This window comes from Periplaneta americana, chromosome 8 (assembly GCF_040183065.1).
Source record: "Periplaneta americana isolate PAMFEO1 chromosome 8, P.americana_PAMFEO1_priV1, whole genome shotgun sequence".
In the NCBI taxonomy this organism is placed as follows: Eukaryota; Metazoa; Arthropoda; class Insecta; order Blattodea; family Blattidae; genus Periplaneta; species Periplaneta americana.
The window spans coordinates 20,343,512-20,371,241 of record NC_091124.1 but is presented as its reverse complement, the minus strand read 5'-3'; the positions used below and the strand labels follow the sequence as shown (position 1 = coordinate 20,371,241).

The 27,730-nt window shown below is 34.2% G+C and overlaps 1 protein-coding gene across 1 annotated transcript; it reads left to right on the top strand.

Moving 5' to 3' along the window:
- The first annotated feature begins 32 nt into the window (after positions 1–32).
- LOC138704381 (uncharacterized) lies at positions 33–27,036 on the top strand. The gene is made up of 7 exons (XM_069832210.1): positions 33–1,222; positions 8,172–8,344; positions 14,036–14,297; positions 15,724–16,000; positions 17,332–17,489; positions 19,217–19,472; positions 21,114–27,036. Exons 1-7 carry the CDS (start codon positions 33–35, stop codon positions 21,621–21,623), a joined length of 2,826 nt encoding a protein of 941 aa, XP_069688311.1. The 3' UTR covers positions 21,624–27,036.
- The last annotated feature ends 694 nt before the right edge of the window (positions 27,037–27,730 follow it).

Sequence of the window (27,730 nt, the reverse complement as noted above, 5' to 3'; positions counted from 1 at the left end):
GTTGCCATAGTAATATCAACATAAATTCTGCAATGATAACAAAACACATTGGTGCCGCATTTAATCATTCTTGTCTTAAAGTTCCTGTTAATCCAACAAATAATCTGCCATTACCTACGTATGAAAGAAAACGTGTTCCACACTACCTCGAGAATGAGCTTGACAACAAGGAAATGTCACATCCAGGTACAGACAGAAACTACGAGTTTCTTCACACAGCAGACAGACCATCGTCATCAGATTCCAGAATAGCGCGATCGAAATCTTCAACACCTCAAGGTAGTGCAAATAGCGCTTTAAAAACTATGGGTGAATCTACAAATAAGGAATCTCTCAAGTCGTTTATTGACTTTTATGAGAGCATTCCAGATTATGGAGATTTAAATCATTTATCTGATAGAGAATTCTATATAAGACTCCAGCACTTGAAAGCCAAACAGAGAACATATTTACGGGATTTAAATGACAAGGATTTTGATGCATCGGAAGTTGTGGAAGAAAATAAAATTAATTCTAGGAAGTATGAAGAGAAGAATGTTGCTGTTTCTTCTGAAACATGGCAAAAACAATACACTAGTAATGACAATTTGAATCTTCGCGGTAAAAAGTGTGACTTAGATGCCAAAAGTCCTCTTCCATCGTCATCCTATCAGAAAAGTCCAAAAAAATATTCAGATATGGGTGTCAGTGCTCTGTTATGGGATAAAATGGATTCCAAGGCTTATGTGTCTCCATCCCCCACTGTTTCTGCTCTTTCACTAGATGATTCCTGTAAAATTAACTCCAGGACTAATCCAAAATCCTCCATCCAATTAAACAATTATGTGTTGAATACAGATGAACAAGAAATTCTTTCAAGGCCTGGAAAAGAGAATAAATTTCGAAATCCAATTACGCAACGTGATCTATATAAAATGAAACTAAAGAAGTCAAATAATGGTACTAACAAAGTTAGAGATACACACACTGCATCAGCGAATAAAACTGGAGTGCTGACAGGCGACAGCTCCAGTTCTATTGTTGAGAGTATGTGGGACGGTTTCAGTGTGGACGACTATATACCCAAGGCAGAATTGTATTCCGATTATGAAAGTGAAGAAGATTTGTTGGACTTACCATTTGCGCATAGTGTACCAAACAGCCCTGCTTTAAAACAAAGTAAAAACGTTGCATGGAGGGAACCAAAGATTACGATTCCAAAACCTTTCAATATGACTCTGAGGTAAGTATGTTGTGAATTCTTTCTTGCACAATACTGGTATGTATGTTATTGTTATGTAGGTACATATAAACGTGGGTTTGAAACGAAATTAGATGGTGAGTATCAAAATGATCGAACATGTCCTGATTGAAGTTACTTGATTTTTATGTGTATGCTACGATCCATATTTTTGTCTACGTAAAATGTATATGTAGCTTTTGAATACTTAACTTTCAGGATCAATACTGTCGACTGTACTGTGTCTACAGCACACCATCACTGTTTGTTATGGAATATTAACAATGATTACAGTGTAACCAAACAAAATTTAAGTTTATCTGAATACTGAATGTCTTTTTCCACCAATTTTCGCGTTAGAATGATATATAAAGTACAAGAAATTTATTCAATATATTTGTAGGCCTACTAACGATACAAATTAACTTTTAAATAAATGTTCTTCAGATTGTTTTTTTTTATTGTTGTGTGTTGATTCATATGCAGTTTTTTTCATGTGGTTTTTTGGATCTATTTCCGAATAATTTTCTGATGTGGTTACTTTTCTATTTAATAATTGAAATAAACTCTAGTGTTCAACTTAAGTCAAGAGAGAGAGAGAGTAAATATATAGAGAAGAGAGTCAGAGAGAAGAGTTACAAGAATAATAGAAAGTTATACACTTCTACAAGATTTTAAGAGCTCCAAAATATTTTCACTTCTCTTGATTCATTACACTGCCACCATAGTTTAATGTAATGATATAACTACAATTTAATTTTATATCTTTGTAACTACCTAGGGAAGAAGAGGATCGACACATTAATTTACTGCAATATCAATTGTACGGAGATGATTATTCCGACAAGCCTAAAGAGGATCCTAAAATTATTAGAGCTCATCCAGTACCACTCGAATCCCAATTGCCACTCTTTGATAAAATAATGGCAGAACAAGAAAATAGGTAGCTACTTTTGTGGTAATTTTGTTTAATAGGGATTGTTCATAACTACATATTCACATTATCACAGTTGTTATGTTTTGTTACAAGCAACTACAGTACACACCTGCATTTCATTATAAATAATAGTCTTTCATTTTTTAACTAGTTCATACTGCTTTTTTATTTTCTTTTTAACTTAGTGAAGTTTGAGGATACGGTATGCAGTTAATATTGGTGATAATATAGAAACTACTTATTATTTTGTAAGATGAATTCTGGATAAAATGGTCATCTTTCTCATAGTAGATAATAAACACTACCTACAGCTTCATTTTAGCTTCAACATAATGAAATTATTTTTATTTACTTTAAATATATGTAGAATAATATCCATATATCTTTACAGAATGGCAGGCATTTTAAAAATGGAAAGCAGACGTTAGGAAATATTTTATACTTTTAAATTTAGTAACAAATTTTCTCTTCAGCATTTAACATTATTCTAATTTTTCACGATTTCCCTTTTCCATTGTTTTCACTGACAGTTAAATAATATTTATCCATGACTGATATCTAAACTGGTATTTATTTCACCGACCTTAGCAACCTAAACAGTGATTTTATTCACAGCAGTGAATTAAAATTTTTTTAATCACTCTCTTCTAGACAACCAACACATTAGTAACAATAAAATCCATACATTAATAGGCTTAATCATTTACAACTTTTTCACAAACAACACATTACAAAGAAAAGGCATACAATATAAAATTAAATTTAGATACCACTAAAGGATAAAGTACTGTATAGTACATGAGACTAAACAGATTTTATGTGCTTGTAGAAATTATCACCCTTGGGGCTTCGCCTTGGGCGTTAAACTTTCCGCTCTCAGATAAAATCTAATTTTACTCTCTTATATTATAAATTACTATGAAGCCCGCATTGATTAATACAAAATATTTTACATTGGAGAAAGTACAATTTCTATGACAGATCATTAACGGAGATAAAGCCTGTATTTATAGGTCTACGCCTCTTTCTCGTTATTGCTGTACAGAATGGAAACCACTACTAGTATATAATTATGTTTCCTTTAATTTGCTTCTTTTTGCAACTGAAATTACGTTAATCTGAAATACTTGAAATCGGTAATGGCAATTACATGTCATGTAAACAGAATGAAATATAGAATATAGGCTGCATAACACATAATCATGATCAGTTAAAGTCGATCATCATTTCTTTTAAATAATCTTACCTTCTGGGGATATGTATGTGCATAATATTGTGCTTTGTTAAAAGGCACCGTCATTACACAACCATTACAATCGCCATTATATTACTGGAGAAATGTCAAAACTAGAATGGCTTTTAATGCTGCAACACCCGCATGTGTAGGCCTAATAATCACAGTGCACAACTTGCACCTGTTCTGTTACGTGCTTGCATTGCGATTGTGCTTCTGCAGAAACCACTACAGTTTGTGAGAGTTTTATTAGGTACAGAGAAACCAAGACAACTTGTTTTTAATTTTTTGTGATTGTTGTTCTAGGCTACGGTGTCATTGTAAAGAGAGTTTTAATTATTCTCCTTCGCATAATTGGCAGAGGTTGGAAAAATAGCTGATTTGTTTTCAGTGTAATGAATGTTGTTTCACATCAAAATTTACAAAGTGTGACATGACCCTCCTGTAAAATATAAATTTCATCATCATCATCATCATCATCATCATCACCACCACCACCACCACCACCACCACCACCACCACCACCACCACCACCATAACAACCACCACCACCATCATCTTAAGATCATGATTATAATAATAGTCATAATTTTATTTTATTTAATTTTACTCTAATTTTCTACAAGCTGGCACAACATACAGTCTGGGTAGATACAAGAATTGTTATATTAAAGTGTAATATCCAAGGTGCTGATGTCAATTGTTTCGTCTTTAAATAATTTAATTGCGCAATGGAAGTGTCAGAGAAACATACATGTTTATTATTATTATTGGGCGGCCGGGTGGCTCAGTTGGTAGAGCAGCTGGCTACGGACTGGAAGGTCCGGGGTTCGATCCCAGGTGGTGACAGAATTTTTTTCTCGTTGCCAAACTTTCAGAATGGCCCCTATAAAATTGAGTACCGGGTCTTTCCCGGGGGTAAAAGACGGGGGTGGTGATGCCGACCACACCACCTCATTCTAGTACCGAGGTCATGGAAAGCATGGGGCTCTACCTCCATGTCCCCCAAATGCCTTCATGGCATGTTACAGGGATACCTTTACCTTTTACCTTTATTATTATTATTATTATTATTATTATTATTATTATTATCATCATTATCAGCAACAACGTCAGCACAAATGAGCAGGGTCAAATTCTCTTCTTTGAAATGGTTTGCTATAGATAAGAATGGTTTTATGAATAAGTTTCTATCTTACTGTTGCTCATCCAGGGTTAAGGATCGAAGGACTATGGCACACAAAGATACAATTACGAAATTTTTTGCATCTGGATGTAGGTGTTATGTGATATAATTTTATTATTTTTATTTAGTTATTTTTATTTAGTTATATTTATTTTGTTTCAGTACAGTGACACGATAGTACTACATGTCTTGGAAGCCAACACAGATGCTTGCTTTCAGTAACACTTCAACATTTAAATGTGCAAGAATGTGCACATTCACTTTGATAAGTCCTTAATATTGTTTTTTATTTATAAAATTGCAATATGTGATATATATTTTTTATTTTCAAACCGATTTAAGGTAAGTATTTGTTTAATAATTAATATAATATTTATCAATCAATTTTAAATGACAAGTTCTTCAAACGAAAAAAAATAACACAAGGTATATTTTAAAAATCGAACTTCTTCAGAAATTATTTTTCTTATTATTATTTTTGTATGAACTTGCTTTTTTACAAAATTAGAATAATTTCAAATTTTTCTTGAATTTTGAATAACCATATACATCGGTTTAGGTTGCCATGGTAACTTACTTACTGGCTTTTAAGGAAACCGGAGGTTCATTGCCGCCCTCACATAAGCCCGCCATCGGTCCCTATCCTGAGCAAGATTAATCTAGTCTCTACCATCATATCCTACCTACCTCAAATCCATTTTAATATTATCTTCCCATCTACGTCTCGGCCTCCCCAAAGGTCTTTTGCCCTCCGGCCTCCCAACTAACACTCTATATGCATTTCTGGATTCGCCCATACGTAACTTACTATAATGCAAAATTTCCACCAACACTAACTACATCAGTTTATATTTTGTGTATTTTTCAATTTACTCCTAGCTGGTAACTTTCTGAGTGCTCCTTTGGTAACAGTCAGATGCATTATCTTGATGATTAATTTTTAATAGATTTTGTTTGAAGAACTTGTCATTAAAATTATTATTTGATCATTCTACATTAATATTATATTGTTTGGTGCTCTGTGAGTTTTATTTTTAAAATGTATACTTTTTTACTCTTTTGGTAAGGAGATATTAGTTTTTTTTTTTTTGCACTAATAATAACATTTTAATTCCTGTGAAATTTCACATACTGATAAAAGTCAGATATTTCCTCAAAATCTCTTGGGGGCTGCATGAGATTACGCTTTTCTAATGTAATATACACCAGACTGAAAAGTAGAACAACGTACCTATTGAACAAAGAATTAATAGAAATTATAGTACATTTCGAAATACTATCATTCTTCATGGTTTACTGTGAGTAAATATTCAACATGTTTCTTTTTATTCGAATTTACATTTCATAAGAGATAATACAGCATTAACAATAACTTGATGTGCTTTTGACTGTGTGAAGAGTGTTTCGATAAATGTTTATTTAGAATAAAATAACCTTATCTGAGCATCTTATAATAACCAATACATTATTTTTCCATAAACTGCCCGTTTTGACATAAATAACCTAAAAAATAAAGTTCAAATACTACATCTACTCATTAAGCCTATCACAACTATACAAATTTATTTTATTTAAATAAGAAAATTCATTCAAAAAGAGGTCCCTTGGTGTAACATTATGGTCTAAGACATTATGTCAGGACTCCCTTTATGGAATGAGCATGGTTCAAGTCTACATGAGAAAGAAGTTTTTTCATTAAATTTGAGCTAGTGAATGAGACCAGTGGCCAATCAGTATCGTGATGAATTTGGGGAGCTACAGTAGGTAAAGAAATTTGGTTCCACAAATCAGCTAGGCTGAGAGGATCATAGTGCTAATCACACGATACCCCCATACTGGTTGGATGATTGTTCACCTCTGTAGAGACATATGGACGTTAGCTTTGGCCTTCTTTGGAGTGTCATGCCCAGGATTGTTTTCGAAAGAGAGGCAATAATAATTTTTATAATATGAATGAATACTGGTGGGTTATTGCAAAAATTAAAATAATAATTTAAATCCTCTAAAACAGAAGAATTTGGTGTTCAACCAGTTATCATGCTAGCCATAAGTCAGAGTTCCAAAGATTTAAACCTAGTCGAGAACGATAATTTTCTTAAAGAAAAATATTTTACTTCGGAAAGGAATGAAAGACTAAAGGCTTATGTCATGACTGAAACAACGAGAACATTGCCCTTGAATTTTTTTTAGTAGGTTATTTTACAACGTTTTATGAACAGCTTAGGTTATTTAGCATCTGAATGAGATGAAGGTGATAATGCCAGTGAAATGAGTCCGGGGTCCAGCACCGAAAGTTACCCAGCATTTGCTCATATTGAATTGAGGGAAAACCCCGGAAAAAACCTCAACCAGGTAACTTGCCCCGACCGGGAATCGAACCCGGGCCACCTGGTTTCGCGGCCAGATGTGCTAGCCGTTACTCCACAGGTGTGGATTTGCCCTTGAATGAGATGACTCCAGGCTAAAGTTATCGATATTTCTGGCCTTTTCTTCAATCTTTTAACTCTGTTAGTCATCATTCTAATATGTTATCTTTGTCGAGGTTGTTGAATTTCGCCTTACATGTGCTCTAACTTTAGAAATGGAATTCTCTACAGTTATAGACTAACAGTGCCTAGAATATTTTAGTCGACCACATCTGGAGGTGTCAGCAACCAACCAATCAATCAGTCATTTCTAGTAAGAAGTATTTAGGGTGGGCCAGACTCAAATTTAAAATGTTCTTGCACCTTTAGCTATAATACTTCTTCTATAGGAACAAACTATGAACATCATCATATTGTCATGAGTAAAATATAATTTGAGAGTGGTTTCCTTTCTTGTTTCATAATTTCAAGAAAATGCTTATATTTAACAAATGAAGGTAAAAGTTTATTTTACTTCCTCTTTTTTTTTATATCACAAAACACTTCAAAACCGCAAGAATTTTCACTGCAAATAACAAACTAATAATAAATTCATTATCTGAAGAAAAAAGTAGGGCCTACCTATTAGTTTACACAAAACAGTTAAAGATTTAGAGGTTGAGAATACCTACAAATATTAAAGACTAATGAAAACTATGTCCGAAACTAATGACATTAATGACATACCAGTACCATATTGAAGAACAGTACACAACAGTATTAAGAATTATTATAACTTTAACATTCCGATAATGGAAGACTAACGTAGAAATGTGGCAAGTAAATATATTTTGTTTCTCTCCATGAAATACGAATATGTACTTCATGTGATTTCTATAAGAATGTAAAATTAGCAAACTTATCTTGAATGTTACTTATTGTAATAATAAACCAAAAGGCGTACTTCGAAAAAACAGTTGAATTGTTATGCTCGTGAAAGCCCACCCAGTCACGTGACATGCGAGATAAGTTCGTGCACTCAGTGTTCCTAGCCAGCTAAATGGACACAATTTACTCACTGCCAGGAGCTATTACATTTTTCGATGAAATTTTTTTCAAGCTTTAATTTCGCAGTGGCTAGAGCGCTGGATTTATAATCCTGTGAAACAGGTTCGATCCCTGATGTATCCCTGATTTATAACTTGTGTTGGGTAAGCCCGTCGTCTAGGTAACACAGGGGTTTTCTTCAGGAGCTTCGGTTCCCCTGTGGCATCCCAACAAATCTCCGTCATCTCATCTCATCTTATCATGGGTGTAGTATGGACCAATCTCTTATGGCGCATCCTGGGCAATAACTCTGTCGGTAAATTGGTCTACACAATTCACACAACTGGCTTCACATGGGTGAATGACGAACAGTCAAGTACGGTACCCACCATTAGTTAAAAAAAATAGTGTAATATAATATATCGGTAGCATATATTTCAATATCCTAGTTCTAACAAAAATATTATTATTGATGTGATTTCCGAATTATTATTATTATTATTATTATTATTATTATTATTATTATTATTATTATTATTATTATTTTTAAATACATGATATTAAAAAAGATTATAATAAGTTGAAAGTGGTGGAAGTAATTCAGAGAAATGATTAATGGATTTAATGTCTTCGATTTATTATATTTTAACTTATTACCATTACTTCTAAAATACTAAATAATAATATTGTTATGGCCTCTTGCAGCTATAAATTTTATTACTGAAATTATAATAGTAACTTTAATAGTTTTATTGATTCTTCAATGTGCTAGCAGAGAACTCTTTTAGTACTTTTTTTCTGGAACACTATAAAAAGTTTAATGATATTACTTCTCTTTCTAGGTCACAGTGATCATATTTATATTATAGTATGAAACGTAAAAGAAGAAAACTTTGAAAAGTCTTAAAAACAGTTTTATGAGATTTATGTTAATAAATATTTTATTGTCTACAATAAATAAAGAAACTTGAAAGACTTTCTGGATCGGATTCTGCCTTCACATCCCATCATGAAAGGAGAAGGCATCTGCATAGTTATTTTAAAGGCAGTGATAAACTGATAATAAATAGACCTCGGATATGAAAAACTAATATTTAAACATGACTCTAAATATGTGCAAAAATAAACTAAGTTTAAAGAATAGCTTTTTTATTCTAATGCAATTAATACTGCTACTACTACTTTAATAATAATAATAATAATAATAATAATAATAATAATAATAATAATCTTCTTCTTCTTCTTCTGCCTGACAAGCGTTAGGCCACAAGGCCTGTTACGATCTCACATAAAATTTTCACGCCATCTCTGTAATAATAATAATAATAATAATAATAATAATAATAATAATAATGATAATAATAATAATAAGTACCTACGTTAAATAAACGTAAATTGATAAATTAAAAAAAAGGGGCCCAATTCTGTTAATTGCCTAGGGGTCCACCGCGGTGGAGTAATGGTTAGCACGTTTGGCCATGAAACGAGAAGGCCTAGGTTCAAATCCTGGTTGGGATAAGTTACCTGGTTGGAGTTTTTCCTCAAACCAATTGAAGCAGAATTGTTTGGTAACTTTCGGTGTTGGACCTCGGACTCATTTCGCCATCATTAATTCACATATAATCATCATCCATACAATAGCGCAGATTAAGTTCACAGTGCGGCGTGCTGTACTTGTACAAGACCATGGCCGTTCGACGACCCAGTCATTCACAGAATAAGAGTGGTAAACACAATAAGCCATTACACAACACGAAACTGCACGCATTGTATTCTTCACCAGACATAATAATAGGAACATTAAATCCATATGTTTGAGATAGACAAGGCATGTAGTACGTATGGGCGAATTCAGAAATGCATATAGAGTGTTAGTTGGGAGGCCGGAGGGAAAAAGACCTTCAGAGATGCCGAGACGTAGATGGGAGGATAATATTAAAATGGATTTGAGGGAGGTGGGATATGATGGTAGGGACTGGATTAATCTTGTTCAGGATAGGGACCAATGGCGGGCTTATGTGAGGGCGGCAATGAACCTCGGGGTTCCTTAAAAGCCACAAGTAAGTGAGCACAATAGGCCTCAAGCTGCGATATTAGCCTTCAGGTTCCTCCTCCATACACGAGAGAAAAAGAAATCTGCCTAGGAGCCCTGGGTCTCTGTTTCTGGACCTGGATATAGGCCACTGTTGACGGGTTCTGGCCTTAGAATTTATCCGTCAGTTTCTTCATTAGTGAGCCTTGTTCTATGCTTCCATTTTGAGTATATTTCGTTACTGGTATTCATTTTAGTACTCTTGATCTGGACTTTTGGTTCACATGTTCAATTCAATTATAATGAAATATTATTCTAGAGAAATAAGACGAGGAGGAACACTTCTAAAATGGCTATTAAACAATTTACTAAGCAATAATAATTATGATTATGCAAATTTTAATCCTATAACAATGTAAAATGTCAAACTATACAGTTGTTGATAAAATATATATAAATTTATACTAAACAGTCATTCTAAGGGCTGGATAATATTTTTTTGAGATGCAGGATGTTTTGGATGGTGACCCGACACCTGCAACTGGTGCAGTCCTAATTACTCCCAGTGATGGGATGATGGTGACTGACTAGCAAAGGACTCTTCCTATCATTTCTAGTTTTAGTTACGATACCACAGAGACCTCAGGAGTTAGCTGGCAGAATCATCTGTAATTTGGAAGTTAGAAGTCCAGGTAGATGATACAAGGGCCACTGTGAATTTTATTTATGATATTAATCAATGAAATATTATACAAACATTCGATGACAGAGCCTCAGCTTTAATTCCCTTCAGGAGGAAGCTGATTTTGTATTTTTCAAGTGACAAATCTTGGATTCATAATGCTCAAGCAAGCATGATATTCTTTAGATCACCAGGGGTCACTGTGATTCTGTGTTTTCAAATTCATTTTCCTACAATGGTACTATTATTTCTGCGATTTTGGCTGCTTAATAGTAATATTTTAGTGTCACATTGATGTTGTTACTACTATTTAATATGATAATAAATTAATTGAATCTTCAATTTAATTTAACACGAGAGAAGTGCTTTTTGTAAGGGTACATAAAACCTATAACTTTCTGCAACAATACTTGCAGATAACATGAAGCTACGGAATTCATCACGTGACTTTGAGGTAAGATCTTATTTATATGCTTACATGTTAAATAAATCTTAATTCTGTGTACAATATATCGTAAAGTTTCTTTCACTTTTTTCAAAGAGAGATAAAAGCTTAAAATTTCTATAAGCATGCTGTTAACTCTTCATTTTCTGCACAATATGTATTTAATAAAAAAAATTCACTCCTTTAGAAAATAATATAATATACAGTAATGCTTATTCTCTCACTCATAGTAATTAGGCTGATGATCTCTTCCAGAACTACCTACAATTCTGAATTCTCACAGCGTGCATTGTGTTATATATTACGATAAATTTCAAAATAACTCTCTTCTTGATTAAATTTAAGATTATATTTCAATAAAATGGTTGAAAATACAAATAAATTTTAAGAAACTGTACAGATTGTCCACCAATTATCCATACAAATTCAATACTGAATTAAAAAGTAATCATAGAAGGTATCACAGTGAGGCTTTTTGCATTCGAAAGAGCATTTCTCCAAGTTTTATACAAAAATTAGTAGATCTGTACATGTTCATCCTATATGGCATCTAGAACATCCAAATGATATTCCAGTTCCTGCCAGTTCTGCACGAGCATTTCTTCATCGACAGTCGTAATGGTTGCCTCAATCCGTTGCTTTAGGTCGTTCAAATCGAGAACAGATGTTCGGTACACGATGTATTTAACATAACCCATAAGAAGTCCAGAGGGGTGATAGCCGGTGTGACATATTGGGCTGACGCTCATAAGTTCACGTCAATCATGGAAGTTTTCTGAGTCCCACATCCTAACATTATGATGGTTTAGTGGGCCAAACACATGAAATGTTGCTTCATCAGTGAAGAGAACACTCTTGAGGAATTTTTCATCATTTCCAATGTTCTCCAACATGCCAACAGCAAATTCTGTGTGTCGTGATCAGGGCCGCCGAGAAGGGAGGGCAAAGGGGGCGAGTGCATATGGGCCCGTGAGCAATAAGGGCCCGTCAGATTAAGTGAGTCTGATTACTTTTTAATATCATGAATAATTATTCGTAGATACATACAGGTACTGTAAAATTTTGTAAGAACATTTGTTACATAAATTTGACATATTAACTCAACAATAGTAGAATTAATACAAATTACCACTTCATATGTAAATATTTGACTTTTATATAATAGAATATCGGTTTCCCGCATTAACATTCACCGACACGACAATTGAGGGCCCTGACATTTGCTTGAACTATCTTCCCGTCACTTGTACCGAACACGTTCACTCATCTATTGGCTTGACCTTTTCAACTATCAACTTCCCGCTGGCTCACCGCAATATGCTAGTGGACTCTCCCAAACCGAAGTCGCAGGATACGTTTCCTTTTCAGTACATTGTATGTTTCGTGTCGAAACTTTCGTCTTTTCGTTGTCATTTGTCTAGTAAATTCTGTTCATTAGTGTTACCGGTTATAGTTTAACTGCACAATGGACAAGTACAGGCATAAGTAGGGAGCTGAGAAGCACAAGGAGAGACAGAAGAAATTGGTAGATATTAATAAGGGTGCTAGACTGCGTGAAAAATATTATGAAGACATTAACAATGAGATCAGTGATGAGCCGAAAAATTTAAAATCAATTCATGCCTCTAATTTAGGGCCAACCCCACTGAAACCTATGAATCTCCTAAATAGTCTGAGGAAATTAAAACTGGACAGTTTATTTTCAAATATTTGCATAGCCATTAGAATATTCTATACAATTCCTGTGACAGTTGCTGATGCTGAAAGATCCTTCAGCAAAATGAAGGAAATAAAAAATGTATTCAGATAAACAATGTGTCAAGAACGACTGAGTAACCTTAGCCTCCTTAGTCTGGAGAGCGATCTTGCTAGATCTTTAAATTTTGATGATATAATTGATGATTTTGCATCAATGAAGTCAAGGAGAGTTATTTCTTGATGTTGGACTGCAAGTTAGAAATTACAGGTGTTTAGGAATAATGTTTTATGAATATAATATATTGTGCTAATGTGAAGTTTTGCTAAAAGTTTTCAATGTAATAAAAGTGCATATTTTTAAGTTCGTATCTGTGTATGGGGTTATCTCTTATTTATTTTGCAAATAATTATTATGGTTACAATAACTGGTAACTTGTAATTGTTACTTTTTTTCAATGGGGGTCTGAGTACATTATTGCATAGGGGCCCATAAATTCTGTCGGCGGCCCTGGTCGTGATCTATTGTCTGGTTGAAGGGTTTGCACCAGCTGCACTTTGTAGGCATAAAGACGCAATGATTGTCCAGAACTTTGTGAATCATCGATCGTGGTAACTGCAGTTGCCTGGAGAAGTGCGAACTGATTTGGGAGGGCTATTCAGGCATGCTCTTGTGCTTGGTCGGCCAGCACCTTCTGCTGCAGAACACTGCCAGTTTCCATGAACTTTGTGTTCCTGACACTCCCAGATAGAGAATCGTGAAGATGGATCTCTTCTACACCTAGTCCTAAAATTTCTTTGCACTTGTGTCTGAGTTATTCTTAATAAACCAAGACACATACTGCCCTCTCTCTTGTGCAGTAGTCATTTCAGTTAATTTGTTGTCATCGATTAATAGTCACACCTGACACAAAACAAAAATTCTCTTAAAAACTTGGAGAGTTGCTCTTTCAAATGCAAAAAGCGTCACTACGATACTTTGTTTGGTTATTTTTTAATTCAGTGTTCAAACTGTATGAATAATTTGTGGACATCCTGTATTTCTATAAGACAGATGGAAATAAAAATAAAAAATAATACAATTAAAATATTATTTCCCTAAAAAGTAAAATACCGTACAGAAAGGCTCTTGAGATTTAACTTGTCATAGTACTGTGTTTGTAGAAGAGCACTTTCAATGGAAGTATTAGCCTACATTTTTAATTCTCTGTAGAGTATAAACATTTGATCTGTTTTATTAGGAGGCGGCAAGTGAGACGACAATGCATGAACGAACTTCGAGCTCAAATGAAGCCATTTAAATTCATGAAGCGTGATGAAGAAAGAAAGAGGCTAAGGATGTGTCATTCAACCCCTGATCTTAGAGAATTTGATGATTCTTCAACAACACCAAAACCCTTCAGAGCAAAACCAGTGCCAAAAAATTTATTCAGCAATTATGTCTACCAAAGAATGAGGGAAGATGAGTATTACAGGTAGCAATCACATCTCTGTTGCCTTAATTCATTTATTCAGAGTATTCTGCCATTCTCCAATCTTTCCTATTTTTCTCCTCTTATTAGTCTCCACATATGAGCCATGTATCTTAATGTTGTCTGTCATCTGACATCTCCCTCTACTCCGGATTTTTCTTCCGTTCACCATTCCTTCCAGTGTATCCTTCAGTAGGCAGTTTCTTCTTAGCCAGTGACTCAGTTAATTCCTTTTTCTCTTCCTGATCAGTTTCAGCATTATTTTTTCTTCATGTACTCTTTCTAGCACAGCTTTATTTCTTATTTTTTCTGTCCATTTCACATGCTCCATTCTTCTCTATATCCATATTTCAAATGCTTCTCGTAATTTCTCTTCACTTCGCCATAATGTTCATGTTTCTGCTCCATACAATGCCACAATCCACACAAAGCACTTCGCTAGTCTCTTAGTTCTTTTTCCAAAGGTCCGCAGACGATGCATTTTTTCTATTAAAAGCTTCCTTTGCCATTGCTATCCTCCTTTTGACTTCCTGGCAGCAGCTATGTTTCTGCTTATAGTACATCCCAAGTATTTGAAGCTGTTCACTTTCTCTACTACTCCATTTCGAATTCGCACGTTTTCCTTCTTTATTTTTCTTTTTTCGGGCTAGGGGGAATATTTTCAGGCATCAGTATATAATGTATCATAAATTGCCATTATATTCTGTTTTATTTACTACAGTCTTCTTTTTATTCACTATTGTTGTTACTAATACTATCTGCATGGCCATCTTTGCCTACATGTACATCAGATGGTTATATTTATTAATTTAAATATTTTGTCATACCTAAGTGTATAATAGGAAACTCTACTATGTTATATATGTGTAAACAAGACCATGCACAAAATTTGAAAATGGGGAGGAAAGAGTTTTTCTCTGGTAAGAGCAGCATCATTACCTTTCATAACGTCTTTATTTTATTTTCCAGCTAATATAAATAATTAAAATATTACATAATTTTTTTACAGATGCCGATTTCTTTGCATTATTTCTCATACCGGTAACTTTCCTTTTCAAATGGAGGGTTTAATCCCCCAAGATACTGCCGTTACTCAGGAGAAGATGAGCGGAAAGAATGTGACCTTCTTGACTATCGCTGTTAATTGTTATAAACATCGCTCAGATAAGCATCCCAGTAGCTAGATTATTACTTGTACAGGAAACATAAGTAACAATGCGTATGGAAATTAAAGCTAAGTTGAACAGAAGGAGACCTAATGTTTTCGCTTACTGCAGTACAAATATTGCACGTGTTGTCGTACGTTATCTGTTCACATCCCTTCCTCCTCAGTCCGCTCTCGTCTTCTCCTGAGTCACCGACAGTACCTGTCTTGTCTGTATTTAGTAGGCTGTAATTTTTATCACCAAGTCTGACTGGTCGGTTTCAGATCTCTTAAGAGGAAAATAAGAGCTGAAGAATTATTGAAGTCATCTTCCCTACCTCCTTCTATGGCAGCTAGAGAAAGATTGTCTAAAGCTAAGGCAATGTCTGAAGAGGTTCTGAATCGTGATTTAGACAAACCAAGGAGAAAAAAACATAAAATACCAAATTATAAGAAGAGCCACGAACAAATGAGGAAAGAACTGGAAGAGAGGTGGAATGATAACATTACAACCAGTCCACAACCATTTACCTTAAAAACTGCAGAATTACATCAAAGAAAGGTACATTTTTTCTAAAATTAAGTATTGGATTTACCTTTTCTAAGAAAACCGTACTTGATTAATTATCACGTCTTCAATTGTGATCAAACAAAGAATTACGCTTGTAGGAGAATATAAAGCAGACAAGATAAATAGCTTAGTTCTGAAGTTGGCTAGTACTAAGCTGAAACTAGTGAAAGTGATCATTACAATTATATTCCTAAGATAAACAATTCATCTAGCATAGAGTTTATCAATATTTTACATAAAATGTCGTTGTTCTTTTAAATGATTCCATGAAATATTCACAACAAAAGTTCATTAAAATTAATATTAATAGACTTACTGGAAAAATAACGTCAGTTTTGTTTGTTTATAAAGGACACTGGATTGATATAAAAACGAGACATAAATACTGGTATGGTATAATATTATTTACAAAGCATCACATACTGACCATATGGTAAATCGGACCTAAAAACTAAAGATAATATACAATTAAAAAAAAAAGTAAAAGCCGAATTATTATGCTTTGTCGATGTAAATAACAATAAAAGTGCACGGAGATAAATTACAATTTGATATTTCGGAAATCTGTAAACTATTTAACTGAAGAGGTAACAAGAAATTGGACAAAAAAATCTTCCAAAGCTACGTTGTTTTTAATACGAGAATATATATATATATATATATATATATATATATATATGATTTGTGCGAAGTTTAGATTTACCATATTTTTTTGTTATATAGCTAGGTTATTTATACAAAAAAGGGGGGGGGGAAGGAAAAAGCTGAAGAATATTGTAGTAGTATATTATGATACAAGGTTGGGAAGTGCTTTTTACAAAATCGAGGAAAAGTTTGAAAAACTAGAAGAGTGAGTTTTTCAATTTTCGAGATTTTGTAATGCACTTCACAAACGTGTATTGTACAACATTGAAAATTTAGAGCAAAATTATTCCAAAGCCTTCACAAAACTGCACTGTAATGGTAATTAAGTAATAATAAGTGTACTATAATGGGTCTATTTCAGTACGGTATAGTTTTATGTTATGAAGCATGGTTTCCCTAGCAACAAGTTTCTGTTTGGGAATTCTAACTTTCAAGGACTAACAACAATAGCTGTAAATACAGAAAAAAACACAATCGTGCAAAAATATACTTACATTTCTTTAATTATAAAGACAGTAAAAAAAATCAACTTTAATGCAGTTTCCAGTATTTGTAATTAATAATTTTATGTATTCACTGTGAAAGCAAAAGGTAATTGTTTTGCTGTTAAATTTAGTTTTGGGTCCTTAGTATTTTATTTAAAATTTATGCAATTGTTATTGTCTACTATATTTCAGTTTGCAAGATTTACATCACCAGATGGCAGTTCTAATTCTTCTCCTTACGAGATGTACTCGCCCTCAGTTTCTAAAGAACATATCCGACCTCGTTCGGCTTTAGGAATTCCTCTCAACAGGAACAACTTGGCCTCAGTTTTGAGGATACAATCTTCAAGGTAATAATGGAACTATAGTACCAATTTCATTACATAAAATATCACTATTTGGAATGAATTTGTAGTTACATTTAATAGTCATTCAAAGCAATGTGGGTTTTATGGGCCTTAGATTTCCAACCCACGAAAATCTTATTGGAAATGAAATGTACTATAAATGATTGCCACAATAATCATGTAGTTTGTGAAACCACTAGTATTTTAATAACCTTTAATAGCTCCACAAAATGTACTGTACATATTTAAAACATCAACAGTGGGCATGCCTTTACACTAAGAATAACAGCGTTGCTAGGAGAATTAAGTCAATGAATTACAGTAATTAATTAGCTAGCATTGTAGAAATGTCATCGTGAGGAAGATTTTAGATGTGTGCTCATGGTCATATTGGTACTTACAGTCTCAAAAAATTAAATATTGTCCATAAAGTAGGCGATGTCTATTACTATTGTAGAGAAAAGATTAAGTCAATATAATATACTGCTGGTCAGTATTATTGATGTCCAATAATTGAAGACCTCCCTCGAATAAGGGTGTAACTAACAGATCTATAATAGAGGTTTCAGGAGAAAAGAAAATAAATCCAGAGGCATATTTCGTTAGATCCATATTATCATCAGAATCATTTGATTAATCAAGGATACAAGTTTATTCAGCTATTGGATGCATTCATTTATTATTATAAATAATTCCTTCGAAATTATTTTTTCCACTGAAGTCACATATTTCATTAAGTGATTTGGAAGTGATTTAACCAGATTAGTGGGAAGGAAGGTCAGTGCCGAGAGGAGAAGTGAAATTGTTTCTGTGAGTGCAAGAGCTGAAATGGTGAGAAGTGAAGTGAAGAAAAAGAATGACAGAAAATGATGAAATGGACGTGTCTGGTCCAGAGACGGCTAAGGAAGAGACGACTAAGGACTTAGTAAATAAATTGAAATATGAATTAGAGGAGTGTAATAGGAAGTTAAATAAAACTATAGAGGTAATGAAAATAGTTAAGGAGTATGGTGGAGGAGGCTGGCTAGGATAGCGAAGTATAATATGTAAAAATTTAGTGAGATCTGAAAATGAAATGTACACAAGAAACAGACATAATAACGAACATATTGGACAATGGTGTAATATGTTTTAGTACCGGTAACAAGTATTAGTAGAAACAGTGTGTGTTCAATATAGTCTAAGTGAACTGAAAATCAAGAAAGAAGTGATAAAAGTGTAAATTTTGAATGAATTAAAGGAGTGTAATAGGAAGTTAAGTAAAACGATTGAGATAATGAAAATAGGTGAGGAGTATGGCGGGGGAGGCTAGCTAGGATAGTGAAGTATAATATGTAGAAGATTAATGAGATCTGAAAATGGAATGTACACAAGAAACAGCATAATAACGAACATATTGGACAATGGTATAGTATGTTTTAGTAACAAGTATTATTAGAAACAGTGTGTGTTTGATGTAAGTGTACTGAAAATCAAGAATAGAGTCGTAAAAGTGTCATTTTTAATGATCTAAATGGGGTCGAAAGTTAAATTATAAGAGTGTTTACAAAAGGTATAACTGTAATGAATGTAATTGTGGCACCGGATACAAAAATTGTGTATATCATATTTCATTAATTTGATATTACACCCTTTTTCGAGGGAAGTCTTCAATTGTTTTTAATGTTACAGGAGTTTCGTCTCATAAACGTAACAATGACCTACATTGATTATTTCTCTTATGGTTACAGACAGCGAATGGAAAGAGAACTTGCCATGAAACAAGAGGAGATCAGGAAGAAGGAAGAGGCAAAAATGAAAGCGCATATCACTCGTCGAAAACCAGCGTGGCAAGCTCTGAATTACAGTACAGAGGAAGATCTGGCCATGAGAATTCAGACTCGACGTGAGGAAGAAAGAATTCGCAGAGAAGAGTTTGAACAGGATATGGAGCACATGCTGAATCGGGTTGAGAGGATACCCACTCTGTTTGAGAGACAGACTCAGGTAGGCAACATTTCAATTACCAGAATCATTCTATCCATTTTCGATTTAACAACTAGGACTACGTAATTTTAACTAAAATATCAATACTGTAGATTATTAATAAAAAAGCTTATTGTTGATTTCTTCAATAATTGTACATAAGGAATTTAGTTAAGGCTAAAGGAAACTATTTCCGCTAGTGGTGTAAAAGAAAATTCACTTTCTCCTACCCCAATCATCCTTAGCGACGTCTTGACTAAATTGCTCTTAGAGTGTGTTCATTTCAAAACTTGCCACCTTGAACAATTTAGATGTGCAAGGGACATGATTTTGAGAAAAAACACGTTGCTATAGTTATCAAGGGAGAAGTTCAAAACCACTATTGATTGAATTTTCTGTTTAACACCATCATTTCTACTCACTCTCACTTTTGAATTTCAAATGCAGAATTTATGAGCCCACAGTTCCATTCTATTTGGAGAAATACCACCTCACCTCCATTGAAGTAGTTGGGCTAATGGTTGGCGCTAGGGGCACAATACCTCGCCTCTTTGTCAGTTTCTGCAAGAAGTTCCAGCTGAACAACGACTTCATTCGTGATGTTTCCCTTACTGCAATCAGAGGATCACTTGCCATTTTAAAATACCACCTGTACTTTGTTTCCTAAGAAGGAAGAACTTTTGTTTGAACGTCTAATCTATTTGTTTACTATGTTTAGGCCTGTTATGTGTATGCTATTATCTGTACTTAATTTCCCCTTTTTGTTCGTTCTCCACATTTCTCTTTTGTGGTCTGTTTTTGTTTTCACTCTGTGTGTTTGTTATGCTTTGTCCAATGAGGCAGTCCCGTTATTGGGAAAGCTGACAGGCTGTCTTTCTCTTATATTCAGATGGGAAGATATGAAATGAACACACAGTATATAAGAATGCAAGAAAACATTGCAGATTACTTTCAATGGAAAGATATCATAGTCCACACCTGTGGAGTAACGATTAGCGCACCTGAACGCGAAACTAGGTGGCCTGGGTTCGAATCCCGGTCGGGGAAAGTTACCTGGTTGAGAAATTTGTCCGGGGTTTTCCCTCAACCCAATGCTGGGTAACTTTCGGTGCTGGACCCCGGACTCATTTCACCGGCATTATCACCTTCATTTCATTCAGACGCTAAATAACCTGAGATGTTGATACAGCGTCGTAAAATAACCCAATAAAAAAAATATATCGTACAGACTTGGTAAAACTCAATAGTTGTTGTTGTTGTTTTCTAATGCCAGGCGTTTGACAATAAAGTCATTTGACCTCTTGCACTCCAATATTTTTCAAAGATATTATCATGGTCAGCCACTGAAGCACAGATTTTGAGGTGTTCCGAATCCATTTCTTGGTTTGAGTTGCACAATGGGCAGTTAGGGGACTGATATATTCCAATTCTATGCAGGTGTTTGGCCAAACAATCATGGTCTGTTGCCAATCTAAATGCAGCTACAGACGATTTTCCTGGTAAATCGGGAATTAACTGTGGATTATGATGCAGAGAGTTCCATTTTTTCCCTTGAGATTGTGTTATCAAATTTTGTTTGTTGAAGTCTCCAATATGAAAACTCAATAGTACCATGTACGTAATATGTTTATTATATTATTGCTTTCTTTCATCTACTTTCAGCTAACTGTGAAAGAAAGTCAGAAGAGCCATAGGAAGTCTCGTGGAAAATCTGGACACAGTATGAAAATCAGTTCCATTCCTACAACTCCGGACTTATATGAAGAAGATGAAGATGAGGATGAAGATGAAGATGTAGTTGAAAATAAAAATGGAAAGAACGTGAGTCGAAATGAGGTTTCTGATGACAAAAATATGAAAATGGGATTGAAAGTTTCAATCAGTGAAACTCCAGAGACAATTCAATGTCCTAGTGAACCTGAAGAGTTGGATGATATTAAAGAAGAAGATGAAAAAAGGGACACAGAAAAAACAGTGGAAGAAGAAGAAGAAGAGCAAGAAGAAGATGAACAAAAAGATATAAAGGAAATTAAAGAGAACAAACATGTGGAGGAAAAGGAAGAGGATGAATGTGAAAATACTGACAGCATTCAAGAAGACATAACAACAGGCAAGAGTACTGATGTCGAAGATGACGATGAAGATGGCAACACTTACACTCTTGATGACTGAATTATTATACTAACAGAACAACTAAAAATTCTTGAGGTCCATTTAGAAACTGTTCATGTATGGACTTACTGCCAGTTCATTTCCATCATGAAATATGAATTCTTCCAAAGTATCTGTCTTTCCATAAAGTCAATATATTTAAGTTCAGAATAACCGAGCGAGGTGGCTCGGTGGTTACGCACTAGACTCGCGTTCGGAAGGTCCCAGGTTCAAACCCCATGGTCAGCCAATCTCATTGAAGTTTTTCATGATTTCTCTCAGTCACAAAAGTAAATGCTGAATTGGAAATTTACATACCGTACCATGATTTATCACCACATTAATAAATCATTATCATAATCATGAATAAAATTAAAATCAGTTAAAATTAATACAAGCCATAATATTATAATAAACGACAATCAGTGGCGTAAGCAGGGATAGGCTCACTGGCTGAAGCCCTTGCCCCTTATTTTTTAAGAAATATTTAAATATTATATCAGATTTAAACCACGAAGAAATACTCCATCATTGATGTTGCCAGTGCAACACTGAAAGAAAAATATTGTTTGACGTTTCTACCATCAATGTGCAATATTTATAATAAAAAATTCTTTTTCTGCTGACAGATTGTTTTAAATTGATCAATGATTTTCAAAGAAATTGTGAAGCTACAGTTCTCAACACAATAATTAGATTTATTTAGGGTCGGCATCTGTTCATGTACTTTGTAATGATGAAGAATGGATTTTGCTTTATAACATTTTTGGAGAGTCTAAATTGATTTTAAAGTTAATAATAGGCCTTTACTTCAGATTGGGGTTCTGGCTGATATATACAAATACTGTATTATCAGGCAGTACATCTCACTTGACGATATCTGTCAAAGGAAGAACAATTGTTTGTATACATCTGAAGTCTGATTGATGTAATATAGAGCTAGTCGGTGATGTATGCAATGGAGGGGGAAAGGAACTGGCCATCCTACCCAATTATCTCCTGGCTTAGTTGCCTCATGAGTGGTGCTTTGTTGGTATCACTTGTGAGGTTCAGATCTGTCTTTTTACAATTGATAAACAACAAAAACAAACAATAATTATTTTAAATATGTTGCATGTAAGTTATAGGCAAATGTGCCTAGTAATGTTCCCAAAACTTGCCCCCCCCCATATTAAATTCCTAGCTATGACACTGACGACAATAGAAACATAATCTCAACAATAATCTACAGCCCATGATATACATCCTGTACTCGTGGTGTAACTTAGATGTTAAAGCGTCTATAAATAAATTTAAATTTAAAAAAAAGTTCGGAATAACTGTATTTTCATATAAGAAAAAAACGCAATAATTTTAGAGACCTTCCCTTTTCTAAAGGAGCAATATCATAATATCGTGTTTAACGAACAGTTACAGTTTTTATCCTCATTTGTTTATCATATGGCCCCACATCTGAATTCTGGAGTGCTTTAAATTAAATCAACAAAGAGTCTCAGAATATTAAGTCTGAAATAAGTAGGATATTATGAATGTAGTGACGTCAGCTTCGTGTTCTCGTATGTGATACTGCATATATATATTGACATAGAAACGTTTTAACAAACATTTTCTATCTTCGTAGCCCCACCCAATCATTACAGTATATTCAATATTCCAGCTGTATGCTGCGGACATTTACCACTTCACAGGTTAAAATTAATTAAATCTTAGTAATTATTGTCTTTAAGCATATAGGAGAATTATTATGTACAATTAGTTGTGAATGTAAAAAAGACTCGTTTATGTTTGTATAAGCACAATATAACTTATAAATGTTAAACATAATAGTACCATACAGTAGCATAATTATATTCTTACAAAGCATTGGTTGGAAGAACACTGAACGAAAGGTTCAATGTGAGAGTAAAAAAATGAAGCGAAAAAATAAAATTGGGATACATAGTCATGACTCTGTCATGAATCTTTTTGTAGTAATTGAGAAGATGAGGGGAATTGGGAATCAATCACGAACAAGAAGGCTTGGAATTTGGCGATGAGTCAGGAATATGTACTGATTTTATTAGGAATATGTGAATAAGTATGATTATTTATCACAAATTCGTGTAGTAAGGGAAATATGGGTATTGGGGTGGAAGTCAGAATATATTTAATTAAACGAAATTGAAATTGAGGGGGCAAGATGTTTGAATTTGGTAGAAAAATGGCTTACGAGGGAGAAGAGAAGGAGTGTCAATGTTATTCCCATAAAAAAGATGAGTTTGCAGACCATACTTGGTCAGTGAGACTGGTAGTAACTGCCCAAAAGTGAGATCAGACCGAAAGCCTGGTCAGAAAGAATGTACTCCATAGACTGGAGAAACACCAAGGACTTGACACTGGCTATGATGACGACAATGAAGATGAGGTAAAGATCGGTGATGCCTGTTTCAAGAAGCTATATGCTCTCTCCTGGCTAGGTAGGTTACCTGGCTCTGTCAAAACACCCTCATTTAGCCTCAAAAATAGCCTGAGGAGGTGGTCGTTTTAGTGGACCGAAATTTAATTATGCTTTGTGAAAGAGAGGCACGTAGAGAGCTAGAAAGAATGCTGATAGTTTCTCGTGGCATCATTGAGGTGCGAATGACGTGTCAGAGATGAACAATTAAGAAGAAGAAGAAACTAGTGATTGTACAATAACCCAATGTGTGCCAAGAGTGACATTTAGGGTTTGGTCACAACTCAAAGGAGGTAGTGACGACTTTACGAGAATTTGGAATGGTGAAAGCTAGCATGTTCCACAAGAAAACAGAAATTTCTTCAAGAACGCAAATATTCAAATGATATCTCTATACTGTAAAGCAGGTTACCTTGCACCGTTTTCTACCGAGATTACTATATACCTAGAAAACAGTGGTAAATAATAAAAGTTATGACTTTTTTAAAACTGATACATACCAGTATTGTTTCATATGGTAGAATACAGTAATTATCTAAGAATACGCAACATGGATTTGCACATAGGGTTGTCAGATTTTAAGAATATCAAAACAGGACATTTTAATGCACTGAAAAAATTTATTTAACAACTGCAGAGGTTATATTAATGTCGCTGGTGTGCCAGAATTTTGTCCCACAGGAGTTTTTACATGCCAGTAAATCTACTGACATGAGCCTGTCACATTTAAACACACTTAAATGCTATCAATCTCGGTCGTTGGTCAGGATCGAACTTGCAAACTCGAGCATAGAAAGCCAGCGCTATACCAACTATGCTACCAAGGGCGACGATGCAGCTGATGTACAAGCGACTTAATAATAATGTATTAATACAGTGTAGCCTGTGTATGTATTGGATAATTAAAGAATTACTTTTTGAGCATTTTAATGAATATCATTACATTAGGATTATAATTTATAATATTGTGTCATTTAATGTGACAAAAATACATTTTTAAGTAACATTTAGATTAAAAGGTAAAGGTATCCCCGTAACATGCCATGAAGGCACTTGTGGGGCATGGAGGTAGAGCCCCATGCTTTCCATGACCTCGGCACTAGAATGAGGTGGTGTGGTCGGCACCACGCTCTGACCGCCTTTTACCCCGGGGAAAGACCCGGTACTGAATTTTATAGGAGGCTGAGTGAACCTCGGGGCCTTTCTGAAGATTTGGCAACGAGAAAAAATCCTGTCACCACCTGGGATCGAACCCCGGACATTCCAGTCCGTAGCCAGCTGCTCTACCAACTGAGCTAACGGCCGTAACATTTACATTAACTTATAAATATTAAAATACGAACTTAAAGTGGCAGGAGTGTCTTAAATCTGCACACCCCTCAAGTCTGAACACGGTGAGTGATGAATTTGTTTCGCATCGTGAGCAATTTTAATTCTGCTTAGGACACGGGAAAATTTCTCGAGTGAATATAATTTTCAGTTAAATAAAGGTGAATGCCGGATTGGACCCCAATTATCACGAAATAATAGACATTTCAACAGTAACTAGCATTCCCAACAATTAACTACAGACAATTACGATATTACCTAGGAGTTAAAAGAACTATAAAATATGAAGATTAAGAAAAAAAAAAAAACAGACCTTTACTTCTACCCAAAAAAAAAAAAGAAAAGTACCGTAATATCATACACTGGAAAAGTGACCTAGCTATAATTATATTAATGTAAGTAAATTACATCACTAATTACAAGCTAGCTACAAAAATATTAATAAATTACCTACCTATTATTAATCAATCTCTAAGCCAATACGATTAGAATAATGTGCAAAGGAACAATAATAATATTTTTATATTCGAAGGTTTTAAGACCACGAGAAGTTATAAAAAAAAATAATGTTTTTAGTCGATCTTATAATAATTTATTCTTACTTACCTTCATTTAAATAATGAAGAAACCAGCAGTTGGCCTTCAATCAGATTCGACCTTTGTGATTGTATTCCAAACCCGCCAAATATGAATTTTTAGTATAGGTTATTTGTGTAGGCCTAATTACATTAACTTAAATTACTGATTTTATAGTGAAACATATTTCATATTACAAATTTGATGTTCAATATTTAAGAACTAAAGCCTAAGCGGATTAAAGAAAGGTGTAATACCGGTATTATAGACTTCAAACTCAACAGTAAAGCTTATCCTATTAATTAGGTACCGTACGTAATGTTATTGCGTAATAAATGTATTTTCCACTCACTCTTAATTTAGTATCGGTATAGTAACTAATAACATTACATTTAAAGTTAGTAGGCCTACGGATATGTATCTGCTTACATTTTTGTTTTTGTATTTCCAAGCTTTTCATATCCTGTGTTTGTGAAGTTCTCTCACAAATAATACTGTAACAATACGCTTTCGTCCAGTAACAGCGATTCTCAATTTTTTTTTATTCCATAGGTATGACCTTGGCTGTGACCTTCATAAGTCTATCAATATTACCACAGCTGGACATGCTGAAAGTGACTTTCATGATTAGATGCCAGTTTAAAAACATATTATAATGTCCCTAATTATCGGTATGCAAAATGAAAAATTCATTAATCCTCCTTAAAATAAAGTAATTCCAGAATTCAGGTGATAATAGGGTAAATGCTGCAAACCTTATAAGTCAAAATGAAAGACGTTTTATTTGATACCTATCGTATACATTTTTCTCTAATTTATAGCCTACGCACGTATGGTATTTTATTTTTACTTAACGCGAAGTTGTTACATTATCTACTAAATACCGGCAAACTCAAGTTTTATCAATATGAACACCTTCAACTCACGAATGCACAAGTACGCGTAATGTAACGTAGAAAATGTATTGTATTGTAATTATTTGATGTGGTGTAAGCCTATTGTCATAAAATTCTATGTACGATAATTTTTATACGTTACCTTAAACTGCAAAGTCTATTCAGCAGACGAGGACGATGCGATGTAGCCATTAGATAGCAGTGGGGGGAAAAAAAAAAAAAAAAAAAAAAAAAAAAAAAAAAAAAAAAAAAAAAAAAAAAAAAAAAGTAGCTCCACAGTCTAGTATACAGTCACGAAGCTTGGGAAGATTTTTTTCATTTCTAGCGATACAATGCTCCAAGTGGTTAGCAGTTGAGAGTACTAGGAACAACTGACTGTGCCGGTACTATTTCACATTGTCTGTGATGAGGCGATAGTAGCGATCCTAGTGGTTAGCAACTATCTATGGATGCATATTCCCAACGTATTGAGCTTCGTGACTGTGTATACTAGACTGTGGTAGCTCAGAAAAAAAATAGCTCTAAAGTCTATTTGTCCATCATAATTCTCATAGCTTATGTTGGAAGTCTCACTCCGAAACGCTACCTTTTTATGACTGAATCACAGAATCATAGTAATACAAGGTGAGCCATAAAAACCAGACACATTTCAAAGACATATATTTTATATATTATTAAATTGACTTTGCTGCATTAAATGTACCATAATTTGTACACTAAAGCATTTGCTAAATACCCATTTCTGTTCACTTCTTAAACACTGTATGCTTGAGATGAGTGCCACCATAAATTATGTACTCGTGCACCCTATCTCGCATGGCATCCATCACTTTGCGCAGGAATTGCTTCAATTCGTTCTTTAGCACAGCAATTCTGTTAGGGCGGGTTGTGAA